The 27419-nt window shown below is 37.0% G+C and overlaps 1 protein-coding gene across 2 annotated transcripts in view; it reads right to left on the bottom strand.

Annotated features, from left to right (window-relative positions):
• Positions 1-27191, bottom strand: part of nedd9 (neural precursor cell expressed, developmentally down-regulated 9) — a 36143-nt gene extending 8952 nt beyond the window's left edge. The window contains exons 1-2 of one of the 2 annotated variants that reach the window (XM_073858604.1): positions 27173-27191; positions 9208-9600 (exon numbers count right to left, since the gene is read on the bottom strand). In XM_073858604.1, the coding sequence (XP_073714705.1) occupies positions 9208-9594 (387 nt within the window). In that variant the 5' untranslated portion in view covers positions 9595-9600; positions 27173-27191. Of the gene's footprint in view, positions 1-9207; positions 9601-23778; positions 23984-27172 lie in introns of those variants that run through there. The other variant, XM_055219377.2, reaches the window with a different exon arrangement.
• Positions 27192-27419: the final 228 nt, after the last annotated feature.

Below are 27419 nucleotides of genomic sequence, written 5' to 3' on the forward strand. Positions count from 1 at the left end.
AACATACTCCAGCAACATGCAGAACAGATGTCGTGTTGCATTGTGTTGTATGTGTTGCAACGTTCATGTAAAAAGAGAGAGAGAGAGAATGATGGAGTGATCTTTGCTGTAGATAATAATCGTTTAGGCATTGTGTGAGCTCAAACATTAGTTCTCTCTCTCTTTTTCTTTCTGTGTCAGATAGACGCAAGAATCTCAGGAATGTTTTTGGTGCTCATTCCCCCTTCCCAAAAATCAGCCCCCATCCCAAATTCCTGGCTAACACTGCTGTCACCACACGGGAACATTCATGGTTCACTGACAGTTCTTGAAAATTGAAACCATACGCACGACATCCTGTCTAAAATAGACAAACTCTGTTTAAAACCTAGTGAGCTGACTATGTAGACAACTGCCTTTTAAGGCGACATTCTAAGTGGAAGAAAACTCAATAGTGAGCGAATTAAAACTCTAAATAAAGACTCTCAGGTGAATCACACTGTAGACATGACTTCAGTGATTTAATAGTTTTACCCAGTTAATGCAATTTTACCTTTTAAAACAGTCGATTGTGTTGGGAAAGCCTTAAAATACTGCCAATGTCACCCATCATTAATATTCTGGAACAATCCCTGTCTCTCTTCCTCTTATCCCACTGCGCTGTACATTATTGTATCTTGATGACTCAAACTATAAGACTTTTTAAATCCACTCTAGATTTAAGTAATTTAACAACTGTGTTCAACTGGAAAAACTTATTTCTCAGACTCACGCACATTTCATCCCCTCGAGCTCTGGAGATGGAAATGCCCAGATGGTTTTCATAAGCACGACCGTCACACTTATATTTTTACTTTCTGAGTTTAGGTGCACATCAGTGACATTCCCGTTCATAAATCAGCAATCTGGAGCTCTGGGGTTAACTGAGTCTACCAATCACCCAGAGCTCCCAGTTTCTTCCCATCAGTCCTAAATCACCTCTGATTCCCAGAAATCCTGGGAAAATGATGTGAGGAATATGGAACAAGACACGTGGTCTAATCTGTGTTTATCTGTGTGTTTATACATATTATAAAAGACCTAAATAAACTTTTTATAACACTTTACAATAAGATTTTTATTTGTTAACATTAAAAGATGAAATAGCTATTATTAACTAACAATTAGCAATATAGTTTTTCAGCATTTATTAACTTTGTTAATGTCAATACAATTGTTCAGGTTAGTTTACTGTGCATTAAGAGTAAAAGTTTTTATTTTAAAAATGCATTAGTAAATGCTAAAAATAGATTGTTACATTGTAAAAAAATAAAAATGAATACATTTTGATTTATTGATGTAGAAGTATTCATTGTTAGTTTATGTTAGCTAATGGATTATGTTAACAAACATAACCGTATTGTACACTGAAAAAAATTATTCATTGAATTTAATCTTTTTTTTAAGGTAAGTGGTTGCAATACATTTATTTAAGCTACATTTAAACAAAAGTTTTATATTTTATTTTACGTTACTAATCTTTTTTGTTTAAATGTAGCTTAAATAAATTGATTGCAACCACTTACCTTAAAAAAATGGATTAAATTCAATGAATCATTTTTTTCTGTTTAAAGTGTTAGCAAAGATTTTTATAAAGTATATAAAATGTATTGTTAGTAAAAGTTGACATGGTTATTCGTGCAGATTATCTGAACTGACAAAAATGTAATCTACTTAATATGCCTGACCAATTAAAAAAGTAAGTGACGACTTATCCACGTTTCCCTTTACTACTGATGCAAGTAAATACAGGTGTGTTATAGCACAGGTGTAAAGTTTAACCTGTAGGCAAACACGTTCTCTTATGTATTCGCTTGCATAATGGGTGTGCGTGACTATGACCGGATCAGATCTGAAACCTAATTGCCGCGGCCATCATTATTTGTCTGTGAAGAATAACTGTATTGAAAAAGCAACATGACGCAAGAGCGATCCTCTCACCAGCTTCAGTTTTCAGCGAACAATGTTTAGACTAAAGCTATCTGAACGAACAATGACTTCACAAAAGAGCCCTGAAGTAAACCGACTCTGTGTGACGAAACATCTCAATAGAGTAACACAAACATCACTTGAATAACTCAAGAGAGGATATAATGTAAATAGTGACTCACTAATATTTAAAGGTAAACTTATGAACTCGCTAAATATAGAGTTACTTTGTTTATCTATTACACTTTAAAGATCTCGATCTACACTAGTTTAGTTGAGGTGATGCAGTTAGCAGGAGGTTTGCAGCAGAGGAAATGATAATTTCACGCCTTTTAATAGTTAACCATCTAAACTAAAACTCAACTGGACGTGTGTCCATTACAAACTCATTCATCTCCTTAATAAATGAGCTGATGACAGTGATGTTGATCGATCCAATAGTTTCTCACAGCAGTCGGTGTCTGTCAGTATAATCTCTGTGCTCGACCTGTTAACTCCTATTGAAACAGTGACACATATTATAGTTTAACCATAAATTGTGACGCTGTTACTTTAAGCGAGTGATGTGATGCCTAATCGACTCTTCTCAGCACCATAACAACCACATATTTATATCAAACATTTCACTACACGTCATACTGTGTATGGTTTTGTATGTAACCAATTAGGGTTGGGCGGTATATCGGGTTTTGGTAATATATCTGTATTTTTTCCCAGCGGGATATGGGATGAGACAATACTGTCTATATCAGTATGGTTTGGATTCACCCTCCTTTTTTGCAACAGAAGCTCTGCCAGAAATGTACGAGGTCAGACGTAACCAGCTCGCATGTTGTACAGCTGTACATTTTTAAACTGGGAGGAAAACCCTGTTTTTGAATTTTATACGCCATTTTAGTTAAGATGATTGTGACATCTGACTAAAGCCCAGGATACATTGCTTGATTTTTGACATCCTATAAGAAAATTTACTTATCACACTGTGCGACATGGAGTGTTTAAACTTGGGTACGACAAGCATTTAGACTAAGGTGACCAGATTTTTCAAATGAAAACCGGGGACATTTCCTAGTTAAATGGTCAAAATATCATTAAAATCTCATTTGTTGTTATCTATGAATTACAAAATGGGGACAAAATGTTTTTTTGAAAGTTTTCTTCTTTTTATTGTTGTGGGTTCACTGCAAAAAATGACTTACTTCTTACTTAATAGTATTTTTGTCGTATTTTCAGCTCAAATATCTAAAAAATCTCAAATCCAAGATGCACCTTCTTGATAAGCAAAATCCCCTAAGAAAAATCTACCTTTAAGAAAAAAAATTAAGGGAATTTGTGCTTAAAACATGCAAAAAAATTTGACTAAAATTAGAATTATATTCTTAGGTCATTTTGCCCATCAAGAAAATGCATCTCGATTTAAGAATTTTTTTATATTTGTACTGAAAACAAGAGAAAAATACTAATAAGAAAGTCATTTTTTGCAGTGTTTCTATTTCAATTAATTGAACAATTTCTGTATCCTAAAAATCAATTTTTTCCCATTTTTACATGAGACATACCCCATCATCAAAAATGACTTCTAAGGTACTACTTCAGCTGATTTAATAACATTGTAAACGTGAAGAGTAGAAGAAATAATGCAAAAAATATTTAGCCTACACAAAACAAATGCTCAGTACCACACTGTGATCAGTTCACTTTATTGGTTTATTATTTTAATTTAACATGAGTAGTTAGTACCTTAAGCCCCCATAACTTTAACTGTTTTCATATCTTAGGATAACTTGATTGATGATAATGACGCTTTCTCATGTGTCTCGTAGTAAATTCTTCATCGCGAAATCAGTGGCGTGCGCAAGTAAGTAGCTGGCGGCCCCCTCTGCTGGTGAAAATAATCATTACATGATTGCTCCGGTCTGGTACTACAAACGCTATGTTGATCAGGTTTTTCCGTGTATTTGCTGGTTGTTTTGGACATGCTGTAAAACGGGGACATTTCCGGGGACAGCTTCAGTCGGGGACAGAACACCAAAAAATGGGACTGTCCCCGGAAAACTTAGTTTAATTTAGACTGAACGATGATTACACCTATTGAATCGTAGGCTGCGACTCACGTTAGCCCAACGTTATTAGCATGCGCTACTGATAAACAAATACCAGTACGCAGGTTGTAGCAGCAAACACACGCGTTAATCATGCTGAATTTTTGACACTTTCAGAAAACTATCATAGGCTATCTTTGGTCACAAGACCGGGTAAACAGCCGTCTTTGAACCTCTCTCACTGTACAACATAGGACTAACGATAAAAAGCTGTAAAATCACAGAAATCACGACGATTGTTTCACGATGGCAATCTTTCTTCTGGGACAACCAAAAATCGTACAGTGTATCCCGGGCTTTAGGCTTAGACTTACATGTAAACGTTTATTTCACTTTATAGAAAACACTGATATATTAATCGTACATATAGATATTTTGGTCAATATTGCCCAGCTCTATGACCAAAAAAAAGCTAGTAACGCATTAAAAATCACATTTACCAACTTGCAAGCTGTAAGGTTTTAGACTAACAAGACACTAACTTTTTATGTCTTTATTTATTAACAATAAACCTTAAAGCTGCAATCTGTAACATTTGCCTCTCTATCGCCATCTTTGTTTGAAACATAAAATTGCAGGGTCCTTTATCTTTATGTTTGTTGCAAAACAAGTGACCGTTCCCATGAAATCTTACCTGACAGCTCAACTTATGATTATTATTATAAGCTTATTGTTGTAAATCGTGGTAAGGGAACACTGATTTGTACTTGCTCGATTTTTGTTTATTTAGTACCAAAAAGGTTACGGATTGCAGCTTTAACAATAAAACAAATACGTAGATGTTGAAGCTTCAGGAACATTTAGTCTCGATCTGTTGTCTCTTTAAATCTGTTCTGTTTCACCAACGACCAAAAAAGCTTTGTCCTATTAACAAGTCGAACTCATCAACGAAGGCAATTAAATGTCAAACCCTTGGGGATCTTCCACGTACCGAACACGAAATGGAAGAGCCTGCTAATACGAGAATTCCTGCTAATACGAGACCATTAACCTAATGCATGAAACCACAATTTAACATCAAATGAAAGCATTAAAGCTCAGCGTGTAATTTATACATCTGGATTGAGAAGCGAGAGAAGTCGATTCATTACAAGACGCATCAATAATGCAATGACCCTGATTTCAACGGTTCGCCTTTGATTAATATTAACCAGTATCTGACCTACAAAAGCAAAGAATTCTGCATGGAAAATTTGAAAGATGAGATAAACAAAAGATTTTGGGACCCCAATGATGTGTGTTTTGTTTCTTTGTAGGAAAACTTAGCCATATATCTGTTTAAGGGCTTGCGTGAGCTTATAACACATTTATGCGTAGAACAATATTAACAGAAGTGTTAAATGTCAAGAGGATGTTTTGCACATATATATTCATATATGCAACTAGTGTTGTAAGATTAGAGGATTTTAGAGAACCTGTTTTAAAACAGGTTCACACACAAAAAACACACAAAAAAGATTTTCATTGACAGGTAAGGCAAAGGAAACTTACTAAATTTATTAGTAAGTTATAATATTAGTAGTCATAATATGAATCATTGAACTAATATTTAACTCTGGGGAAACCTTTTTCTTCAGAAAGGAGTGACCTGCCTACGCTTCCAACAAATCTTTATCTCCTAGAGACATAAGTGTATAAACATAAAACTCTGGCTTAGTAGTGTAAGACGGGATGTAAGGAGAACAAAAGCTGGTCAGTTTGATAACCTATGGAGTGGGCAGAAAGTTATGATTTTTGATCATTGACTTGATCCAAACAAACTTCAAAACCAAAAGTGGACCATCGTGAGACTTAAAGGGGACATATCATGAAAATTTAGACTTTTTCCATGTTTAAGTGCTATAATTGGGTCCCCAGTGCTTCTACCTAGAAATTGTAAAAAAGTCAAACCCAATAACTAAGTTTTGATAAACTATTCTCTGTAAGCATGTAAAAAATAGCTCATAGAAATTTGGCTCCCCTTGTGATGTCAGAACGGGTTAATACCACCCCTTAATCTGCACTATCCAACCACAGCACTTCCATTTAGTGCAGAGATCAGCTCATTTGCATTTAAAAGGACACATTTTTGCTCACACCTACAACGTGGCAATTTTAACATGATATTTTGAGCTAAAAATTCACATATGTACTCTGAGGACACCAAAGATTTATTTTACATCTTAAAAAGTCTTGAGAAATATCCCCTTTAAGAATATTTTACCAAAAAATAATTTCTAACATGCATGGTTTACTTTGTCCTATGGACCACAAGATATTTTGCACATATTTATCATCGTAAATGGGAACTCGGGCTGTTGAGATCAAAAAATTGGATCACGTCATTGGCAATATTATTTGCTATGCAAAGTGAATAAATGACTACTAACTAACAATTTTTCACTTTTAAAGACGGAACAGCACACAGATCGACACGTTTCATCAAAATAGTATCACTGCTTTACTTTTTACGAACAGCACCTCTTGTGTTAACCACTAATGAGGAGAAAAAGATCTCATCTCTACCCATAAGGCCCGGTTCTGTGAGGGATACTGTGTGGTTGTGTTAGTCTCGGGTTAGTCTCCGCATGGCATGAATGGTACAGCTGGACAGTGTTAGATCACTGTACCCTTCAGGTCAGGCAGGGACAGGACCGCCCTGCCCAACCAAAACCTTACAGTGTGTTATTATGTGACCAAATCTTGCACTCTGCCAGCATCAAACACATCATCTACATGGCCCAGATTAACAACACTACTTGTTACTTCTGCACTTCTGTATTCTCTTGAAAAATACTAAAGAAGAAAAAACCATGCCAGGTTATTGACTAGAGTGTATAACAAAATGGGTATTGTTGTGATTTTTCAGTACAGGAAGTGAGATCAGGAAGGAAATTGTTGTTTTTGTTACACATTCGCTGTGCCACACCTTAAGTAAGCACTTTAGATTCACCCGTGTTTGAGGAACGTGAGGTAAACATTATATTTACAGATGTGAACACACCCACTGACCTCATGCTTAGAGATGCCCGACTGTTGTGCCAGCTGATGTGAAAACAACAAACAAGGGTTGCCATTATTCTGAAACCAACCAATAACACAACCAGACAGTCCTCACTTAAGCCAACAACAACCTGCTGCAATGCATTGTAAACTGCTTCCTGTCCAACATGAGGATGTAATCTTGACCATCAGTCTCTGGGGCTAAAAACGTCTTTGATCAAGCGTACGACCGATTACAGGCATGACTTCCGATAACAGTTTTATGAGTATATACATCATGACATGTAGTAGGGCTGTGTTAAAATATATTTATTTACCGATTTTAAACATTATACAAAACGATAATGATTAATTGGTTAATTGATTCTTACTTCAGGCAGGGCTTGTAAGGATTGCCCGATGGCACGGGGCAAACATGAATGATGTTCGGGATGCGGGTCACTTCTCCGCATTGCCCAGTGCTACATTGTCAGAAAAAGTTTATCGTTTGAACATGTTTAAAGCCTTGCCGATTTTAATATTTAAGAAAAGACGACTCAAAACAGATTTCAATGGGCTGCTCACCCTCTGTTTGAGAGGTTTAGTGTAATGCGTATTCGAAGCTTGGGCCCGGCAAGCACGCAAATAATGGGTTCATATTTCCTTGCGCTTGAATGAACATATTTACACTTTTTTTTTAAATGTCGAGATTATTTTCATAAATGTAGTCTGTTGGGTGAATGTGAATAATTAAAAAAGAAAACGCATGTGTAACAGTATATTGGATCTCTGCATTATGTAGGTTTAAAGTGACGGCACACCAAAAATTTAATGTATGCAAAACTTTTTTTTGTGCAATATTGATAACTAATCGATATTGGACTGAAAAGGAAATAAAGAATCGAATGACCAAATTGGTCGCAATACCCAGTCCTAACATATCGTAGCGAATATTGCCTTGAGTATTTTACTGTTTTTTACGTGAACTGTAGATGCTTTGTCAACATTATGCAAGACATCATATACATGCATTATAACATTGTATTTCAAAGTGGTTCAAGAGCTACCATGTATGTGGTTGGTACATGTTTGCGTATGTGGGTGAGAGAACATTGGTAAAAACCTCTATTTAGCACCTATGACTGTTTCAGGAAATTTAGATGACACTGTTTTTAAGAATGACACGAAAAAATCCCCCATCTCTCTCACACACCAACTCTAGGCCGCGATGCAAACCATCTCAGCGTGTTCGGTAGTCAGATCGCTTCTATTTATTTTTCCATCCCAGCAGTGGTTTTTCTGTTCAGAGAGCACCAATAAAGTCCAGCACATGGACAGGGCATTTAAAACAGCTAAACAAAGCCCCATCGCTGTGGTGGAGGGCAGGGCAGGGCGTACTCGCATCCAGAACGACTCTTGGCTGAACATAGGGACTCTTTTAATCTAGACTATAAACCAATAGGCTGCTGGGATCGTATCAGATTTATGAGTCAACAAACCAGTGTAAATGGAGTATATCCTGGTTTAAATTGTGTTTTTATGTAAAACATAAAAAATGCCAAGTAGGGCTGCAACTAAATTATTTTAATAACCGATTAATCGGGTGACTACTTCTTGATTAATCGATAATAGGATAAAAAGCTGAAAATTTTTTAAACTAGATATTTTTGCTTATAACTAAATAAAACATATGATATTAAAATATTAATATTTTAAATATTTTCTGTAAAAGTGTACTTCAAAATGCACAAAAGCCACATATTGAGTTTTAATAATATATTGGTAATTTTGAAAAATTTTTGACATCTTTAAAAAAACACAAAAGTTTGTTTAGTTTTTAAACTTTAAAACCCCTTAAAATAAGCAAAATATAAATTCACTTAGGCATATATAAACTTCACATTATGAAATTAGGACAAAACATGTAATAAGATAAACGCTCCACATGCATAGACCAACTAATTGATAATGAAATTTGCTGACAATGATTTTTATGTTCATTGCAGCTTATTGCAGTTATTTCATCCTATTTAAACAATACCAGTTGAAAATGTAGACACACTAAATTTGTTTTTATGATTTCGAAAATATTTAGATCCAAAGATTTATGCTTGAACATCAACATTCGCTATAGCGTTACCAAATATTAAATCAAGAGGAAAAGCATTATAGTTTTTCTAAAGTTGAAGTTTTCTACCTTGCGTTGCGTTCCATCCACAGCCATCGCACTCCTTTGTGGGACCTGGTACACATCTTTTGATGGTGGGATCTGATAGATACCCTGTCCCTGTGGGCTTTGGTGAGAGGGTGGCACCTGGTACACACCCTGAGGGGTGAGCGGTCTCTGCTGTAGGGCGTGACCCTGAGGCGGAGAGGGCGAGGCCGGTGACTGTCCTTCAAACATCGGCCCAATAAGCAGCTTGAGACGGTTGCCGGGAGCGATGCCCTGCCGACCGTGGAGCGAACACAACCACCATCCCTCAAGGCCGCCTGTGTTCTGCTCGATGACCGTCAGAATGTCGCCCTTCCGAAACGCCAGCTCTTCTGGGGATTCGGGGACGTTGTCGTACAACGCTTTGGCCATCAAGTTCTGTATAGAAAAAGAAACAATAATTAGTTTCATTTTATTAAAATGATGCCCCTGAATCTTAATTGATGTTGTTTTAAACAGCTGCAAATTCAAATGCATTGCAAGAACATACGCAAACTATACACAATTTTGATGTAAACGCCCAATAAGAATTTCAGGTAAGTAATTTGCAGTCCCAGATCTGTATCTGTACTTAAATATAATGATTTGAAAATATTTAGTGCGTTCTTACTTATGTTATTTGTCTGTCAAGTGATAAAAAAGTGGTTCCTCGTAATATCACAATTTGATGTCGAAAAACATCCCAGTAACCCTAGTTAAGAGGTCTGCTGGGAACAAGTCTCTCGGTACTTGTCTTTTCAAACTGAACGGCTGGCTGTCTTGGCCCAGATCAGATAATCATAAAATCGCAGCGCGTCTATATAGCCAAAAAAAATTCTTGCTAGAAAAACCACTTATCTGTCAGTCACTTAAAACCATTGGAGGGTAAAAGCACACAACAGTACTGACAGAATTCAGGTCATCTTGTACCAATCCACATAACACCATCATTTCAGATCCTGTCTTTCAACAACATTAGTCTTATGGGTTTAAAAACCTATTTAAATATTCAACAGGTCCAGGGGGGTTAAATCGTGTGCTTTAGTGAATTTCCGACGATAATACAAATTGTCGCATAACAATTTAAAAATAGCAAATGAGACAAATAAAAACCGATAAAAGAAACACTATTTACTCTAAATCTATACTCGAAACTATTGTCAAGGATTGGTTAATTGTCCAATCAGGTTTAGCAATGTTTATAATCTCAAGGCTGAATAAATGGTTTAGCTAATCATCCAAGCAATGTATCGATCAACTTACATTTACATTAATGCATTTGGCACCTTTATGGTGAATTACAACGTATTCGTTTTTGTTACAGATAGTTGTGTTTTTTTCACTGAGTTTGAACCCATGACCTCGTGCACTGCTAATTAGGGCTGGACCGATTTATTGCGATTCATACTAATAATGCATGTCTGGTTCTGAATCGCAAAAGTGATATTATGCACAGCTCATACATCAGTAGAAAGTCCTTATCAATCTAAATCCCTGCGAGTTTGAGTCGTTTATAACATAAATTTGAAAAAGCGGCGCATATTCTGTGATGCATACTGCACAAGAGCGCCATCTGGCTTTTGGACGTAGTGGCATTTTAATGTAACTCATTGAGAAGCATTGCAACAGAATCGCATGATTTATCGTCCCAGCCCTACTGCTAATGCAATGCTCTACCATTGAGCCACACAGAAGCATAAACATAACTACATGACAAACATAAATATGCTATCTCTCCTCTTGGCCAATCCCACCTCATTCAATCTAAACAGGGCGTCTCTTCGCTTTTCCTCAAGTTCTGTCTTTGCTTAGTGTGTGTGCCTTCATTTGCTTTCCCACAATGCTAAGTAATCCGGTTCCCACGTGAACCTTCCTGTTCGAGCGGCATTATTATCTCTGATTGGGCGTCTGGTCGCATGGCTATTGTCTCATACTCATGGCCTCTGTCACCCGCATTAGTGCATGACAACAACCCCCGCCGAGAGAACCACACTACGCTAATACAGTTTGCTTTAAACCTTGACCTCTAGGGTCACTATTGTCTGATAGAAACGCTTGTACCCGTTTCTTCATTCAGCCAGGCTTATTTGCTCAAAAACCCACCCAAATCTCATTTAACAGGAAATTCAAATGAGAAACGTTAGCAAATATGCGCGTACACAATAAAGTCCTTGTATGTCTTTTGTAAAAAAGACAGGTTGTTAGCATATTTCTGTGTGGTTGCTAAGGCATTGCTAAGTAAAATGGGTGTTAGGTAGTTACATAGTAAGAAATGTATTTCGTTTTTGGAAATAAAAGTGCATTACATGCAGGGCTCCAGACTGCCACCAAAATGTAAGAGTGTGCCACTGAATTTTACATCCAGTCGCACATGTGCAACCAGTAAATTTGACGTTTTTTGTGATGTGACACTGAATTTGAAAATGGCACATATACTTTCTGCATTTATCATTAAAGTATTTATTAGTAATACAGTGGAAATTAGTAGAAATGTGAATATTTGGTTAGCATGTTGATTTACGGTGTGTGCCCCTAAATTTTCTGGTTGCGCCCCTAAAATTTTCAGTTGGGGCCACTGTGCTCCTACTAAAAAAAGTAAGTCTGGAGCCCTGATTACATGCATGCTATACATTATTATTATAATTATTCCCTAGGTTCGAACCCATGACCTTTGTGCTGCTAATACAATACCGGTACTCTACCACTGAGCTACAACACATCCAGGTATGCACAATATTTTCATACAGCACATGCGTTTTATCACCTATTTTAATCTAATGCATACTTTCGACATCTATATTCCAAACTGACAGCTTATCTGCATTGCAACTCTCATACTGCATTTCCGTTTTGTGCAAATGTTTCCATTCAAAAAGAAGAAATGCACTACAATGCTAAAATTTAGCTTAGAAAAAATAACACACAACAAACCACAGATCAACATGTTTTTGCATGCAGAGAAACAACACTTCAGTCACTTATGAGTGTCATAACGCAATGTCTAATCTTGCAGTATCGCAACAGACATAAACAGAGAGATAAACGATCACAGTACGAGTAGTTTAGACTACAAGTCAAGTCCTTAAAAGACACTGAGGTTTCGTTTATTACGCACAGATCAGGTGCATCATTATCTCAATGATAATGTTACGTATACAGATGTTAATCATTATAAAATTATTTAATCGCAAGTGTATTCCTGCCCCAATAAGCACACGTGCTTAACATAAGCCGATGACCTTTGAAGCCCCAACACTTCTGAGAGATTAATGGGAATGACTTCCTGATCTTTTAATGAGTTGTTAAGATTGCCGGTGAACAAAATTCCATCGGCTCTCACGAACATCTTGGCCATTATTTAAAACGCCTGCACGTTTTCCCTTTCGAAACCCCAGCATCGGCACACGTGGACCAAACCAGATGTGACTACGATTGCTCAACAAATGGAGCTCGATTTAGTCGTCTGGATGGTGCCAGCTGGATGCGGTGCAAAACGTCTACAGATTTACAATGTGAGCTGAATTGCTTCTGTTTTAAGAGCTTGGCTTTAGTTTTGCTTTCCATATCAACACCTGCAGGAATGTCTTTACATCACCTATTTGCTCAGACACTTTTGGGAAACTCATGACTCAAGCACTTATAAATAAAGCAGTTATTTGTGGCTTTTCAGTTTGTTTTCGTATATTCAATCCTTCAGTCTGTACGTCAAATACGTGACCTTGCTCAACCAAATCGACCTCACCTTTTCAAGCGCAATCTCATTGGGTGGTTTTGGCTTTGCCCCAGTAATAGCAAAGTGAAAGATTGAGTTAGTCAATGCCCGAGCAGACCAAAACAAAAGTATAGTGAAGAATTCCCCCAACACCGCTGCCAGTCACCAACGCACTGCAGAAATGTATACCCTGAGGGCACAAAAAAGCACAACTAAACCTCATTAACTGGCAAAATCCCTGCCTTGCGAAAAGTGGTCTGTTCCTGTAGCGATGTGGAAATTAAGGCCAGCTCACTTTAACGTCCCCAGGGGGAAGCTGACGTGGGTAAGACCGGTGAACCAGCACCTTCTCCTACCCTCATTTCACTCGGGTAAATATAGAAGATAATTACGATAATGAGTCTAATGAAGACCTGATGACTCAACCGGCCTGTTGTGTGGAGTGAAAGTCAGTTCAGGGCTCTCTGGAGTAAACAGGGTTTATAAAAAATCTGTAGGAGAGTTAAACGCTTTCAATTCAACCGTTCTCTCAATCTGATCAATGGTTCACTCAACCATAGACAAAAGATGAACACAACATTACCAAATAAAGTAAAGAAGAAACATAGAGGAACCACAACAAATTCATCCATTGTGTCATCACAGGATTATCATTCAAAGAAAAGGATGACAGGCAGACAGCTGCTTGACAGAAATAACACGCGCATGAGGATAAAATCTGACTTTTTGGAAACTCCCAACCAAATTAAAGGGTCCACACTCACTGACACGCATGTTTTATTGCATTTCTCTGGTACTATCTTGAATCCTGACAAGTAAATGACTAAAGGAGTTGTCTCATTTCGGTGCCTGTATGATGTCAGTATAGCTATCCCTCCCGTTTCCTCTGTGCTGTGAATCAGTGATCGCCCACATTTTCAGACACCATCAGGGAAAAACCCCCACCCATCAACCGAATAACAAACACTCTAAACATGGCAACCTCAAGGACTTTTACCAGGCAGAGGTTTCTTTCAACACCTTTAAACCACAAGAGCATTTCTTTAAACCGCTGAGCATTTTGTAATAGCCTACAGTTAGTTTGGTTGTGAGTTTACGGTAGACGTACTGTAGAAAACAGTACTTATGATGCCCAAAAACATCAACATCATTACTTAAACCAACGCCCAGATTGTTTAACTTGTAGGTGTTTGGATGTCATTTCACTCTCATAACAAATCAGTTTAACTGCTTATTTAAACAACCACAGACTTGTTTAATAGTCTTTTTTGTCATTACTTTTCAAGTCTTGTCGTAAACGTGTTTTGAATGCCGTACCACCCTTTACCCTAAAGCTAATCTTCATCTTACATCGTAACCTCTCAACAATACTACTGCTAGTTTAATATTTGGAGAAATGAGGAAACATAAGACAGATTTGATGAATGTTGACTTGACTGTGCCTCGATCAGGTATCTTGTCGAAATGTTACCTCACCGTCGGCACTAAGAATCACATAATGCTGTATTTATAAGTCATGTTTGTTTTTCACTCGGGCCTGCACATACTAAGGGAGGTTTTTGTGGATGGTTTATATGGGCTGAGGGGTAACTGGGTTCACTTTTCCTGTGGGAGATAGTTTCAGACCTAATCCCCCCAAAACCAGCGAGCGGCTTGGATGTGTGATAGATTTATGATGTCACAGCAGGGGTGGGCCTTCAAGAGCGAGAAATTCATCCCCTAATGTCATCTCAATTTCACACCGCTTCGGAAAGTCTGTAGTGCAACGCCGCTGATAAGCACTACATGAGCTTGCTGTAAAGTGCTTTCTAAAGGATTCTGGGTCAATAGGGCAACCATGTTTCTCTCTGACAAGTCTAAATGGAGGAGAAAAACATGTCTTCAAAAACACTCGCAGAGTCAAATAAATACCAGTGCCTTTACTTCATCAGTTACTTATTTAGAAAATATTAGACAATATATTTGTGTATTCCTAATTTCTACATATATAGATATAGATATGAAGAGTTTGCTTGCAAAACTCGTTAAACGCCATTTAAAAAAATAGTTACAGCCAAAATCAGTATTGTAACTGGTCAGTATTTAAAAGTAAATTCTTAATTTGACACAAAATCTGATATCCACCCATAAACGCCAGTACTCCTTTTCAGAATGCAATAAATCCGCTTAACCAATCACAGCGCACCATTCCACGCATTGTAAACAATAATGTTGGCGCATTGAATACACGCAAAATCCTAGTTTTCCTCAATCTACTTTGTTCTTCGTAATCAAAAAACTAACAAAAACAATACAATACTTTTGATGGCATTGATAAACTTGTGGTTTTCTATGGCGGGGAAGAAATGTAAGGCATCAAAATCTAATAATTTACGCGAGAGGGACTCGAGAGACAGAAAAATGCCGGCTGTTGCTTGTTCTTACACGATAGCATTAAGCTTCTGTCATGCTAACACATTGACCCCAGGGGATCTTATGAAAAACTTTATTTTATGCAAAGTCAACGAAAATCGAGCAGGACCAAAACATTTTACAACTGATTGCTGTCAAAAAAAGTTCAGCGACGACGTCCCAAGGATGACAGCAACAATGACACTGTTCTGACAAAGTAAGTGTTTTGATTAATGCCATTAATTTAATTTTTTTAATCGGTGTATTAGGGCTGCACGATTAATCGTATTTTTATCATGATAACGATATGCGTGCCCCACGATTAATTACTGACAATCGTCGCGATTAATGTGCAAAGACCAAGCACAAAACACACGGTCTAGAATCAAGCAATGTGTTTGTTATGGGCGGAGTCAGAGTAAACGGAGTGTTGCTTTGCAAGCGCAGTCTGTGTTATGGTAGAAATACGTTAACATCACGAGATTTACAGTCATTCACCTTGAATGAATGAAATATGTATGTTTAATTCCCCAAAAGGGTCAGGTCTACTCCATTGTTTGGATATTTCGGATTTGAGGAAAGTTATGTTGATCAGGTAAGTTACGAGTCTTGTGCAAACTGTGCTCCTGTTCCGTCCAAACGTGAAATATCAAGAGTTTCAAAAGCTGAAGACACAAGCCGCAACCATAAAAAGAATCCCCGACCCGTGGACACAGACAACATTATAACGGATCGCGTATCATGTAAGTTAGCCAAGGATATGTTATGTGTCCAGTAAGCACCATGAGCAGCAAGGGGTTTAAAAAAATTATTGCTACATAAAAGGCATATCATAGGCATTTTTTATTCAAAAATGTTTTGTTTTTATTTCAGTTTAATAACTATTTGATATAAATATATATTAGAGCCCTGCATTTCAGCCTTTTTACGCCCCTCGGGTCGGGTTTCGGACCAATTTTAACATCACAGTTGATATGCGGCCAGGCCTCTGGATTTTTTAGGCTTTTCCACCTTTTTATAATTTAATTAAAAGAAACGTTGAGACATTGATAAATTGTAAAAGAAAGACATTTAACCTATCGCACGAGTCCACTACGCACATTCACAATGCACCTGTTGCAACGGTGTTTAGCGTCTCCGCCAGCAGCAGGACCTTCAGCGCATCGGAAAAAAATGGATTAAAGAGACTTTTCTCTTAGCTTAACTGTTGGATACACAAATAGCCATGTTCTATGGTAAAGCCTTGAATTTTAATGATACATAGCGAATGTGTAAGGTAAGGCAACCTGTATGTTTATTTAATTTCTTGTTTATTTCCTTTCATGTTTATTTCGTTTTGTTTTGATTCATTATTTTTCTGCACCCCGCCGCGACTGCGAGCAACAGAGCAGCCTCCCTCCGCTTTTTAAAAAATAGTGTGTTGATAATAAACATTTAAACTAACATTGTTAAATGCTGAAAATATATATTTTATATAGATGTTATTGTAGGCAAGTGAAGTGTTCATTTGAGAGGCTCATTTGATCAAACAAGTCGTCAACATGACGTTAGCTGTTAGCCGCTAACCGCCCGGTCATTATCAAAAACCTTAATTTAACAAACAAAAAAGGCTCTAAAATAAATAAAAGATATTTTATAATTTTGACAGTAAAAACTGAACTGCTTTAATTGCTGCAATAGTAGTACAGCTGTAAGGAATCTGTGTAAGGAGTTATTTTTGCCATTTCTGCCGATTTCTTTTGCGGAATTTTCTTAATTATTTTAAATGTTTTAAAAAGATCTAAGAGAATGGGAGCTGTGGATATTACAAAACAATAAAATATTTTATAATATAGGCCTATAAAATATTTATAATTTTATATACATGGCTGTAAAGTGTAATAAAAATACTGAAGTAAATAGAAGTTCTTCACTAAAAGAATGATCGTATTTTTAATCGTGATCAAAAGTTTGAGCAAAACAATCGTGATCATAATTTTTCCTGTAATCGTGCAGCCCTACGGTGTATACCACTAGTCAACTAAATGAATATAACATTGCAAAGATGAATACACATTTATATATTGATTCAATAGATTTATAGCATTTTGAAATAAATAAATAAATTTATTTCATTTTGCGGAAAAAATAATCAGTTTTTATCGTAAATCTTTGATCTATGCTGTGTTTTACCAAAATTAGTTAAAATGGATTCATTGCCTTTTTAAACCAGACTCTTCATATATTTACTAAATTGTGCGTGTGCGTGTGCGTGTGTGTGTGTGTGTGTGTGTGTGTGTGTGTGTGTGTGTGTGTGTGTGTGTGTGTGTGTGTGTGTGTGTGTGTGTAATTTTTATATAGAAATTGGCAGAAATGTTGGTAGTTGACAAAATGAAACAAAAAACTGAAAGGGACCATCTAAAAATGTATATGGATGACAAATACATGAGGTCAAGCTTTAAATAGTGATGACTACACTAGAAGTGAGTCACAAAGTTCAAGGGAAAGAGTCACACGCTATCAATCTGTCTTTATTTGCTTCGCTCATTCACAGCTGTCAAAGTTCCTCTTATATGACAGTGTACCATCCCAAACTCCAGATAACTTTAATCGAAGTGATCGAACTTTCTCCTCCTTACTGAGACGTCTCAATCTACTCTTTACTGTTCAATGGCTGCAATCAAACACTTGTCATCTCTTCAATTTTGCGGTCAATAAGCATGGTGCCAACGTGGGACTTTGCTGGAAATGTGTTGTGTAAAGTTCGCCTTAAACCAAAAGAACCGTGTATAGATTTTGTGTTTGAGTCATTAAGACAGGTCTGAAATTTGAAGACTGTATGGTAAAGCATTCTGGTAACCGAATAATCACATAAAATTGACAATTTTGTCATATAGGCTAACCACAAATGAAAGTATTATAATAGTAGTATGCATGCCTCAATCACTATTGCATGTCTTCTGAAGCCAAACTAAAGCTACCTACATTCATTGCATTACATTTTAAACTCAACTATTCTCTCAAAGGATCAAGTATTGAAAAACACAGACACTAATGTGAATATTGGGGGTGGATTCTCTCAATGTGTATGGCGATTACGGCACTGCGTTTTTGTGAAAGGTTCACAGTTTCCTATTTGATGCATCTTTCCAACCCCCTATGTTCAAATATGCAGGAGAGCTCCGGGCTCCTTCAGAATCGTCTTCTTTCTTTGTCTATCTCTTTTAAACAGGGTCGAAGTGTGTTGTGGAGCTCTGGTTGAGACCTGCTCTGTGAATAGCCCTTGTTCTTACCCTGGAGAATGTGGAATGCATGCTGGGAACTGGTCTTTATTCGGAAATACCACCACTATACACACACACACACACACACACACATACAAAACAACACATATATACACACACATTCAATCGTACACATGTCTTCATACTCCACAGTGTTAAATTAAATCTTATCTCATACATAAATGTATCTCATACATTTACGTTACGCGTTTACACGGATCAGTGGAAAATGACTAAAGCGCTGTATTATGCCTGCAAGGCCAGTAGATGGCAATGATACTTTGTAAAGAAACACACACATTCTTTTACAATGCAAATAATGAAGACGACAATAGCATTGAGCAGTTTTGTCTAGATCGATGATGAAGTTTATAACTACAAGTGACCCTGGACTATAAAGCAACAAAACTTCGTAAACTTTATCTCGAGCAGCACAAACACAGTTCTTTAGGCTGCCATTGTTGTTTCGGGTATACCCATGCATGCCTGTAGACTGAATGCTTGCGCATGATGTCGCCGTAATCATAGATATACATTTTTGTCGTTTCCATAATGATCGCAACCATCGTTTTCAAAAACTTGCACTTTGAAACCAATCTTTAAAGGAACACGCCCACATTTTGGGAATTTAGCTTATTCACCGTATCCCCCAGAGTTAGATAAGTCCATACATACCTCTCTCATCTCCGTGCGTGCTGTAACTCTGTCTGACGCAGCCCCCGCTAGCTTAGCTTAGCACAAAGACTGGAAATGCATGGCTCCAGCTAGTATACTGCTCCCAATAAGTGACAAAATAACGCAATCATTTTTCTATTTATGTGTTGTGATTTGTATAGTCAAACCGTGTACAAATAACAAGGTAATATGAGACACAGCGATCTTTTAACAGTATACATACTGAGAACTATATTCTCTGAAGACGAAGCACTGCCGCATGGGCGGAGTGATTTGCACAACTCTGACCGAACTCTCTGTGTGCTGCGAGCAGATCACTCCGCCCATGCGGCAGTGCTTCGTCTTCAGAGAATATAGTTCTCAGTATGTATACTGTTAAAAGATCGCTGTGTCTCATATCACCTTGTTATTTGTACACAGTTTGACTATAAAAATCACAACACATAAATAGGAAAATGATCGCGTTATTTTGTCACTTATTGGGAGCAGTATACTAGCTGGAGCCATGCATTTCCAGTCTTTGTGCTAAGCTAAGCTAGCGGGGGCTGCGTCAGACAGAGTTACAGCACGCACGGAGGTGAGAGAGGTATGTATGGACTTATCTAACTCTGGGGGATACGGTGAATAAGCTAAATTCCCAAAATGTGGGCGTGTTCCTTTAAAAGTTTGCAAGTAAACAAACAACCAAACCGCGTAAAAACTTTCCCGTTTTCCCATTGTCGTGTAAACAGCCTCTCTCTCAAATACACACAGAGTACAAAACCCAAATCTTGGACTGGAACCTGGAGAGAGATGCTAAAAAACCAAAAACGTTTACTTCTTGTAATCACATCTTATGAGTCTGTCAAGATATTTGTTCCACAGTTATAAGTCTGAATAAAATGTCTAATAAAATAAAAGTTCAAACCATTCAGAGTGTGGAAAGTGGGTTTTGTCTCGATTCAAAAAATCAATAGTTTAACAGCTTCAAACTACTCTTAGTGTTAAACACAGACAAAAAAACTCTGAAACTGAACCCTCTTGCGTGTTACAGAATAATTGGTGTCCTGTGTATCTTCTCACACCTGCTTACCGGTTGTAAAACATACGTGATGTTGACAGATGTTTTGACTGACCTTTATGACATGACGTCAAGACTAAGCCCATGTCACCTTTCAAAATGAAAGCTGACGTCTGTTTGTGTCTTCATTGCTCCAAAGGTGGAAAACAGCTCTGGCAAGATTTTAATATTTAACTAGCAAAAATGCTTTACCTTGTGACCCTGCGAGTGACGTTCTTGAGTCTCACAATAGTGGGATTATCATGAAAAACACACATATCAGCAGTTTTGTGTCCATTGCCAAATTTTGTTTTCAATAAAAAGCCAAAAGGTTATCAAGAGGAGTAATACTTTTTAGGCTGTGTCCGAATTCCCATACTGTGACAGTAGGTACTGGATTAGATGAATATGGATATTGGATAGTATGAATGAATTGGCCAAGTTGGTACATCATCACGTGACACATGTCGTCATAACAAGTAGGTCGTTAACTGGAATGACGTTAAACTAGTGCAATTTAACCACAAGGGACAGCTGTTTAATACATGTATTCGCATTTGAATAGAGCCTCATTACCACTTTTGGACATTTTTTAACAAGGTATCTCTTCTTCTTCTTGGTAGGATAACTCCTATCCCGAGGGTTCATAGGATAGTAAAGGGTCCATCGACTGAACACTTCAGGATCTTGCCGGAAGTAGTAGATAATCCTGGTACTTTTTGCCAACTGTTTTTTGGAATACTATGATTTCAGACCTACTACTCGCCCTCACCTACTACTTTTCGCCTACTATATAGTATGGAAGTATGCGGTTTTAGACTCAGCCATAATATTTGTCTGCCAGATCAAATGGCTAAAAGGGTTTAGCAGTTATCATGAGCTCAGAACAGCTTGTACATCAGTTCTGAATCAGAAACAACGTGGCCTTGACCCGAAAAACACTGACATAAGATCCCTGTTGTACAGTTAACAATGAGACAAAAAGCCAAGCTTTATAAAAGCCAGCTAAACAATGAGATACCTGTATTTCTAAAAATAAAGCTGAGGTTAAGGTTGGGTGGCACGGCACTAAATACCATAATGTTAGACCTCAGTAAGTCCGTTTGTGTGGCCATAATGGGGCTCATCCTATCAGAATAACCATTGACAGAAAAAATTATCAAAAGGTCCCTAGCCATCACTAGGGCAGTACCCTTTAAATAGGTCTTAATATGTACCATTTAGGTACAGATATGTATACATGTGGTACCAGTTTGTACCTCTGAGATACCAGTATGAACTACTTTAGGCAAAAATGTGAAAGAGTACCGCCCCAGTGACAGCTAGGGGCCTTTATTTCTGACTGTATACGGTCTCTATTTGCTTTAATTACTGGTTTTACTGTTTTGAGTGGTTTCGTTTATTACTCAAGTCTTAAAACGTGAAGTCAGATTTAACAGTTATGTTGTGGAGATGATCTCATGAATGCTGAATGCATCCAGATAAAAATAGAAATGTAGGGAATGAAAGGAAGTATCTTTGATTTGTAACACATTTCATTCACTGATCTCAAAAACAATCATTGCCATACAGAAGAGGAATCCAAACAGTCTGATACACACCAACAGTCCGTGTCTTGCCAAGTGCTCCACATTCCCCAGATAGTGTGAAACGGACAAAAGCATTCCATTCAGGAAGAACAGATCCAATCTCCTACCAAAGTAGGAAGCAAATCTTCCCAAAGGGCCGAGAGCCTCAAAGACTATGCAAATGAGGAGGAATCTCACACAAGAGCCAACTTTCCCCTAAATGAAAAGCTGCCCCCACGCTGTGTGTACTTGGATTGGATGTACAGGCTTGGCTAAAGTTCAGACGCATCTCACATCACTCACATCTAAAGTTTGTTTCTTTAGAGGATTTGCTTTTGGTTAATGTTACAAATAATACTAAATGCAAATGGTAACCTATACAGTATAAACTGGTGTTTCCCCAAATTGCAGCCCCTTCAGGATGGCTCAAGTATCCCTTCATCAACAACAAATAAGAATTTACATTTATGCATTTGGCAGACGCTTTATAAGCAAAGTGACTTATAGTGCATCATTACAAGGTATACATTTTTATGTGTTCCTAGGGTTCGAACCCATGATCTCTTGCACTACATATATTGATGACCTATTGCGCTACATCAACAAATATTTAAAACTGATAAAGATTAGCTCGAATATGAGCCATTTTTAATCTCTAACTTTTCTATTTACAAAGCAAACTCAGTCCTTGGATTATCCGTAACTCGTCTCTTATACAGACCCCTGGCTGAAACCTCACTGCGACCAAGCCAGACTGGATCAAAGATACACAAGTCATTATTAAGTCTATTCATCATTTTCTATGTGACGTCTTTAGAAAAGCCCCTCAGAAAACCCTGCATTTAAAAGGCGATCCATGCACAAATCAAACGCTGTCATGCACATAAAGTCCTGGAGTGTTTTTATTTTCCTTCTCCACTAGAAACACCGAGTATAACACAAACTCTGTTACTCTCAACAAAATCCATGCTGTTTGCTTTAAAACATCAAGTTACACAATCACAGCCAGACTCAAATTGGAAAAGGGGTTGGACACTCGGGTAATGAATGGCCTCGTATATCCTCAAGTGGCTTTAAGTAACTCGAGTTAAAAATGCAGAGTGTAAATCACATCATTTATTACAACACTCGCCACAAAAGCTCTTAAGGAGCGCTTTTGAATGGACGTTGCAATAAATGATGCGATTTACGCTTTGCTGTTGGATCATACCAGTCATCCAATAAATGCATGGTTGGTTTCACATACAAATGTTGTTGTGCCAGACTGGAGCCAGTTGGTTGTTAAGTTAAAGAGTATTTAACCAGAGAAACAACACCAAGTTTTCCAAATCTCTCCAGGTATATTTCTCTTCTGTTTTGTATTATTGTATAGTTTTAATTACATGGTGCTAAACAAACCCTTTAATCATGCTAATGATGAAGTGATGCATACCGGTGTAAAAAGCATTCTTAAGAATTTTTATGTAAAGAGTTTGCTATTAAAATTATATAAAGTTATAACATTATCAGTAACATCTATCTATCAATATCTATGATATCAACAACAGAAACCATCACACAAATTATAAATTAATGGTTATTTATGAAATGGTTATAATGGGACTAGTATTTGTTTTAATAAAACTATAATGGTCTCGGTGAATCTTTACTGGTAATGTTATATTGGTGGGATGTTGTCTGGTGGATAGGAACCAATTGAGCACCATTAATCATACCCAAAACATAAGTATAAAGACTTTTGTTGGTTCATGATGCTGTTTGCATATAATTAAAAAAAAAACATTATATTTTGTAATGTTTCCTGCACGGACGTTAAACTTAAACGAACAAAGTTATGATAAACATGTTATATTCTACTTTACTCTTAAACTGAACGCGCACTGATGGAGTTTACGGAAATAACGCGCTCGTGAATGAAGCGTCACTTACTTTGTACTTCATGTTGTTCGTCCTCAGCTGTCCAGTAACTCCAGTAAGGAAAGAGAATCCGTAATAAAGTCAGAAGAAACTTTCGTGGACACTAAACGGGCATTTTGATCGCAGTTACTTCGCGTCGCGGGATCGGAGGGATAACGGTATGCGTGCTGCGGGTTCGAGAATCCGTGGTTACACTGAGAGCTCAGAGGAGGAGCTCCACGCGCGACGCCGACGAACCTGCACGAGTTCATTTACATACCGTGCGCTCATTGGTTACCGCTCTGGGGGCCAAATCCCTCCCGGACGGCACCGTGACGACACAGCAGAGGGGCGCCAGGGGGTAAAAGTTTTAGTGAAGCCGTACATGGCGACGGCGGCGTTTCTAGGAAATTACGCAGCGCTGCTCTTAGTCATCATGTCAATGATAGTTACTTTAAAATTGTAGTATGAGCTCACTTCTTTTTAGCCTATTAGCATGCATACAGGTACTCCATGACTGTGATAAGCCTTCTCAAACATCATTTTAAAGACTCTATTTAATACTCATAAAATCACAATACTTAAACATAAAGTACTTAAAGGGATAGTTCACCCAAAAATGAAAATTCTGTCATCATTTACTCACTCTCATGTTGTTACAAACCTGCATACATTTCTTTGTTTTGATGACCACATAGGAAGTTATTTTCAGAAATGTTTGTAAACAAACGGTTCGTTGACCTCATTTACTTCCATAGTATTCTTTTTCCTACTTTGGAAGTGAATGAGGTTCACAAGCGGTTTTGGTTTGGGGTTAACTATTTCTTATAACCTCATCTGTAGTCTTTTGAGTACCATTCGATAACCAGCCTAAATGTCCCCCCTTTCCTCTCTGAGTTACAATGACTATTGTACATTTGTTATTGAGATTTGATTGTTATTTTTTGCTTTAAAGATCTTATTTTTCATTTAGTACTGCCCTTCAGAAACGGGTTCCTATGTAATCTACGTGTTGTTTATTTTGCTTGTTATATAAATAAACTACTTTAAAATGACTTTGTTGTTATTTATTCTTTGCAGAGTTTACCGTAAGTTACGTGATGACCACGAAATCCACGTGTTTGTTGTTACTGCTGAAACTGTCTATATAAATGATTGGATTGCGCATGACGTCACAGTTGTGAAGCCACTGCGCCGCCATGTTGGTATACCCAAACATTCTATTAAATGTTATCAGATTTTAATCATAAAACACTAGTCTCCGCTTTTATATATGAAGTCTCCTTGTACATTACAACGCAAGCGTCCTAAGCATGTACATAGTTATTTATTTATTGAAAGTTATACATTTTACTTTGTAAACCGTAATTATACATTCATCTTCATTACAGTATTAGATCAGCAGACAGACCGCAGTATATTTATTATTAATGACGAACGTGCTTATTCTGAAATCTAAATAAATAATCATGTTTTGTGCCGTATGTGCATGCAATAATTTGCTGTTTTTTTTAACATGTTTTGTTATACAGTATTGTCCGTATAGTAAAATGCGTTAACGATGTTAATAGCATGTATTTTGAAACAGTTAAGATAACGTTTTAAATTGTGGTTAAACTTACATTTGATTCAGCAATATAAAAACAACACCCAACTTCGATGGCGCTGTGCTTATAAAAAGCAATAGAATATAAATTTTCTTTACTTTACAATTTACTGGAGAAACAACGCTATCCATCTATCTAATGTCAAAAAACTTTATTTACAACTATGTCATTAACAGAATGCAGCAGACACACTCACCTTAACGTTTTCTGTAAATCTCTTATCCTGCCCGATTTTAACATAAACATTGCAAATAACATCAGAATTAACAATTAATTTACGTACACATATCCTAAAACATTATCTTGTTTGACTGATATGGTGTAAAGCGGGTGAATTTACATCATGATTTTGAATGTAAGTCAATGACGCCCTTCAGATTGTTTTATCCATTGTGGTAGCCCTTGTTTAGAAAAAAGATTCCTGCCATAAGATGTTTATATGTTTTACAGCAAACACAATAATAACTGATAATATCCTGTTCAAAAGTTTACACCCCCCGGGTTCTTGTATTGTGTTGCCTTCGGTGATGTTTTCAGTGTGAATCTCAACATCATCACTGCTGAAAGGAGTCAAATATGCAAAAGCTAACTGAAAAGAAAAGAATGTTCAAGACCTGGAGGATTTTTATGAAGATCAGTTTGCAGTTTAACATCTTAGACCAAGATGAAACATAATGAATGAACAACTATCACAAAGCACAGAACAGATGTTGATTGTACAGCTAACATTATACAGTATTAAGAATCAAGGGGATGTAAACGTCTGATATGTGAAAAGCTTGATCAGGGCACTACTAAAAAAAAACAAACACCATTTTCTATGTTTCCTCTTATTTTTTTTCCTTTAATACTAACATTTTGTGGATTCTGTAAACTTATGAGCTAAACTGTATACAAATGACGACACTTGACTTATAAAAGTCTGTTGCCATGACAACAGAAACAGCACTATTGTCCAGCATTGTGGATGTAAACTGGTTGCCTGAGGTTGCTTAAAGTTGGATTTCGATCAAGATCTTATATTCCCTGATGACAAACAGCTTGAACCGGTTTGTATGTTATGACCGCAGGCATTATAATAATGAGACTAGTTTTACATGAGCTTCAGATTGGTAGTTTAAAATATGGTCAAAGTAGATTTTATCTGCTTTTTTGTTTATTTTCTGTTTAAATGCACACTGGGGGAACATTTTGTTTTCTTGTAACCAATTTACCACTCGGGTTAAGCATTGGACTATTACCATGTTTATCATTGGATGTGGTTTCCTGTCATGAAATGCACTTGAGGTTGATCATAAGCTATGAACATTGCTGCTTGTTTGCTTGCTCATCTGCCACTGTCATGCCATCAATATATATTTTATGAACATGATAACTGTGAAATTAGCTTATTTCTTAACAGTTAGGTCCGCATGCTTTGTGTTTTAGACAGAGTCAAACATTTCCTTATTGCAAATGTCTATGAGAGAAAGTGAAATATTATTGGGCCTAATAATAGTATTATTGTTATTAGCTCATGGTTCAATGGTTCACTGTGTTTGTTTAAGGTTGTTTTTATGTAATAGCATTTATGGTTCTTGTAAGAGAACCTTTACATTGAAAAAAATAATATTTTTTTAATGATGTTATACACCCAGAAAGCTTTATAAAAGCGAGTTTCTATACTGAATTCAAATTCAAAGTTTTAGTCCTAAAGAAATATACTGCTTTTTGATAAATTCACATTTGGAATTAACTGAACAAAAGATGTTAATACTAATCAACATTTTACAGACGAGTAATCGCTATAAAAAGCAATAATTTAGTAGAGCTGTACTCACCAGTAGTGCAGCATCAGATTGTAGAAAAATGTTTTTACACTGAAGTTAAAGAGGTGAGAGGAAACGCCCTGCGATGCTCATATCAACAGAAGACTGAGGTGTGACTGCCTGTTGATGTCTGCATTCACACATATAGGCAATGCAGTTATGATTGCTAACTTAAAAACATGCAGACCACAAGACACTACAGAAGACTCAATGCTAGGTTCATACTACAAATGAATTACTAAACTATTACAATGAAATA

The sequence above is a fragment of the Misgurnus anguillicaudatus genome, chromosome 20 (assembly GCF_027580225.2).
Source record: "Misgurnus anguillicaudatus chromosome 20, ASM2758022v2, whole genome shotgun sequence".
Taxonomy (NCBI): domain Eukaryota; kingdom Metazoa; phylum Chordata; class Actinopteri; order Cypriniformes; family Cobitidae; genus Misgurnus; species Misgurnus anguillicaudatus.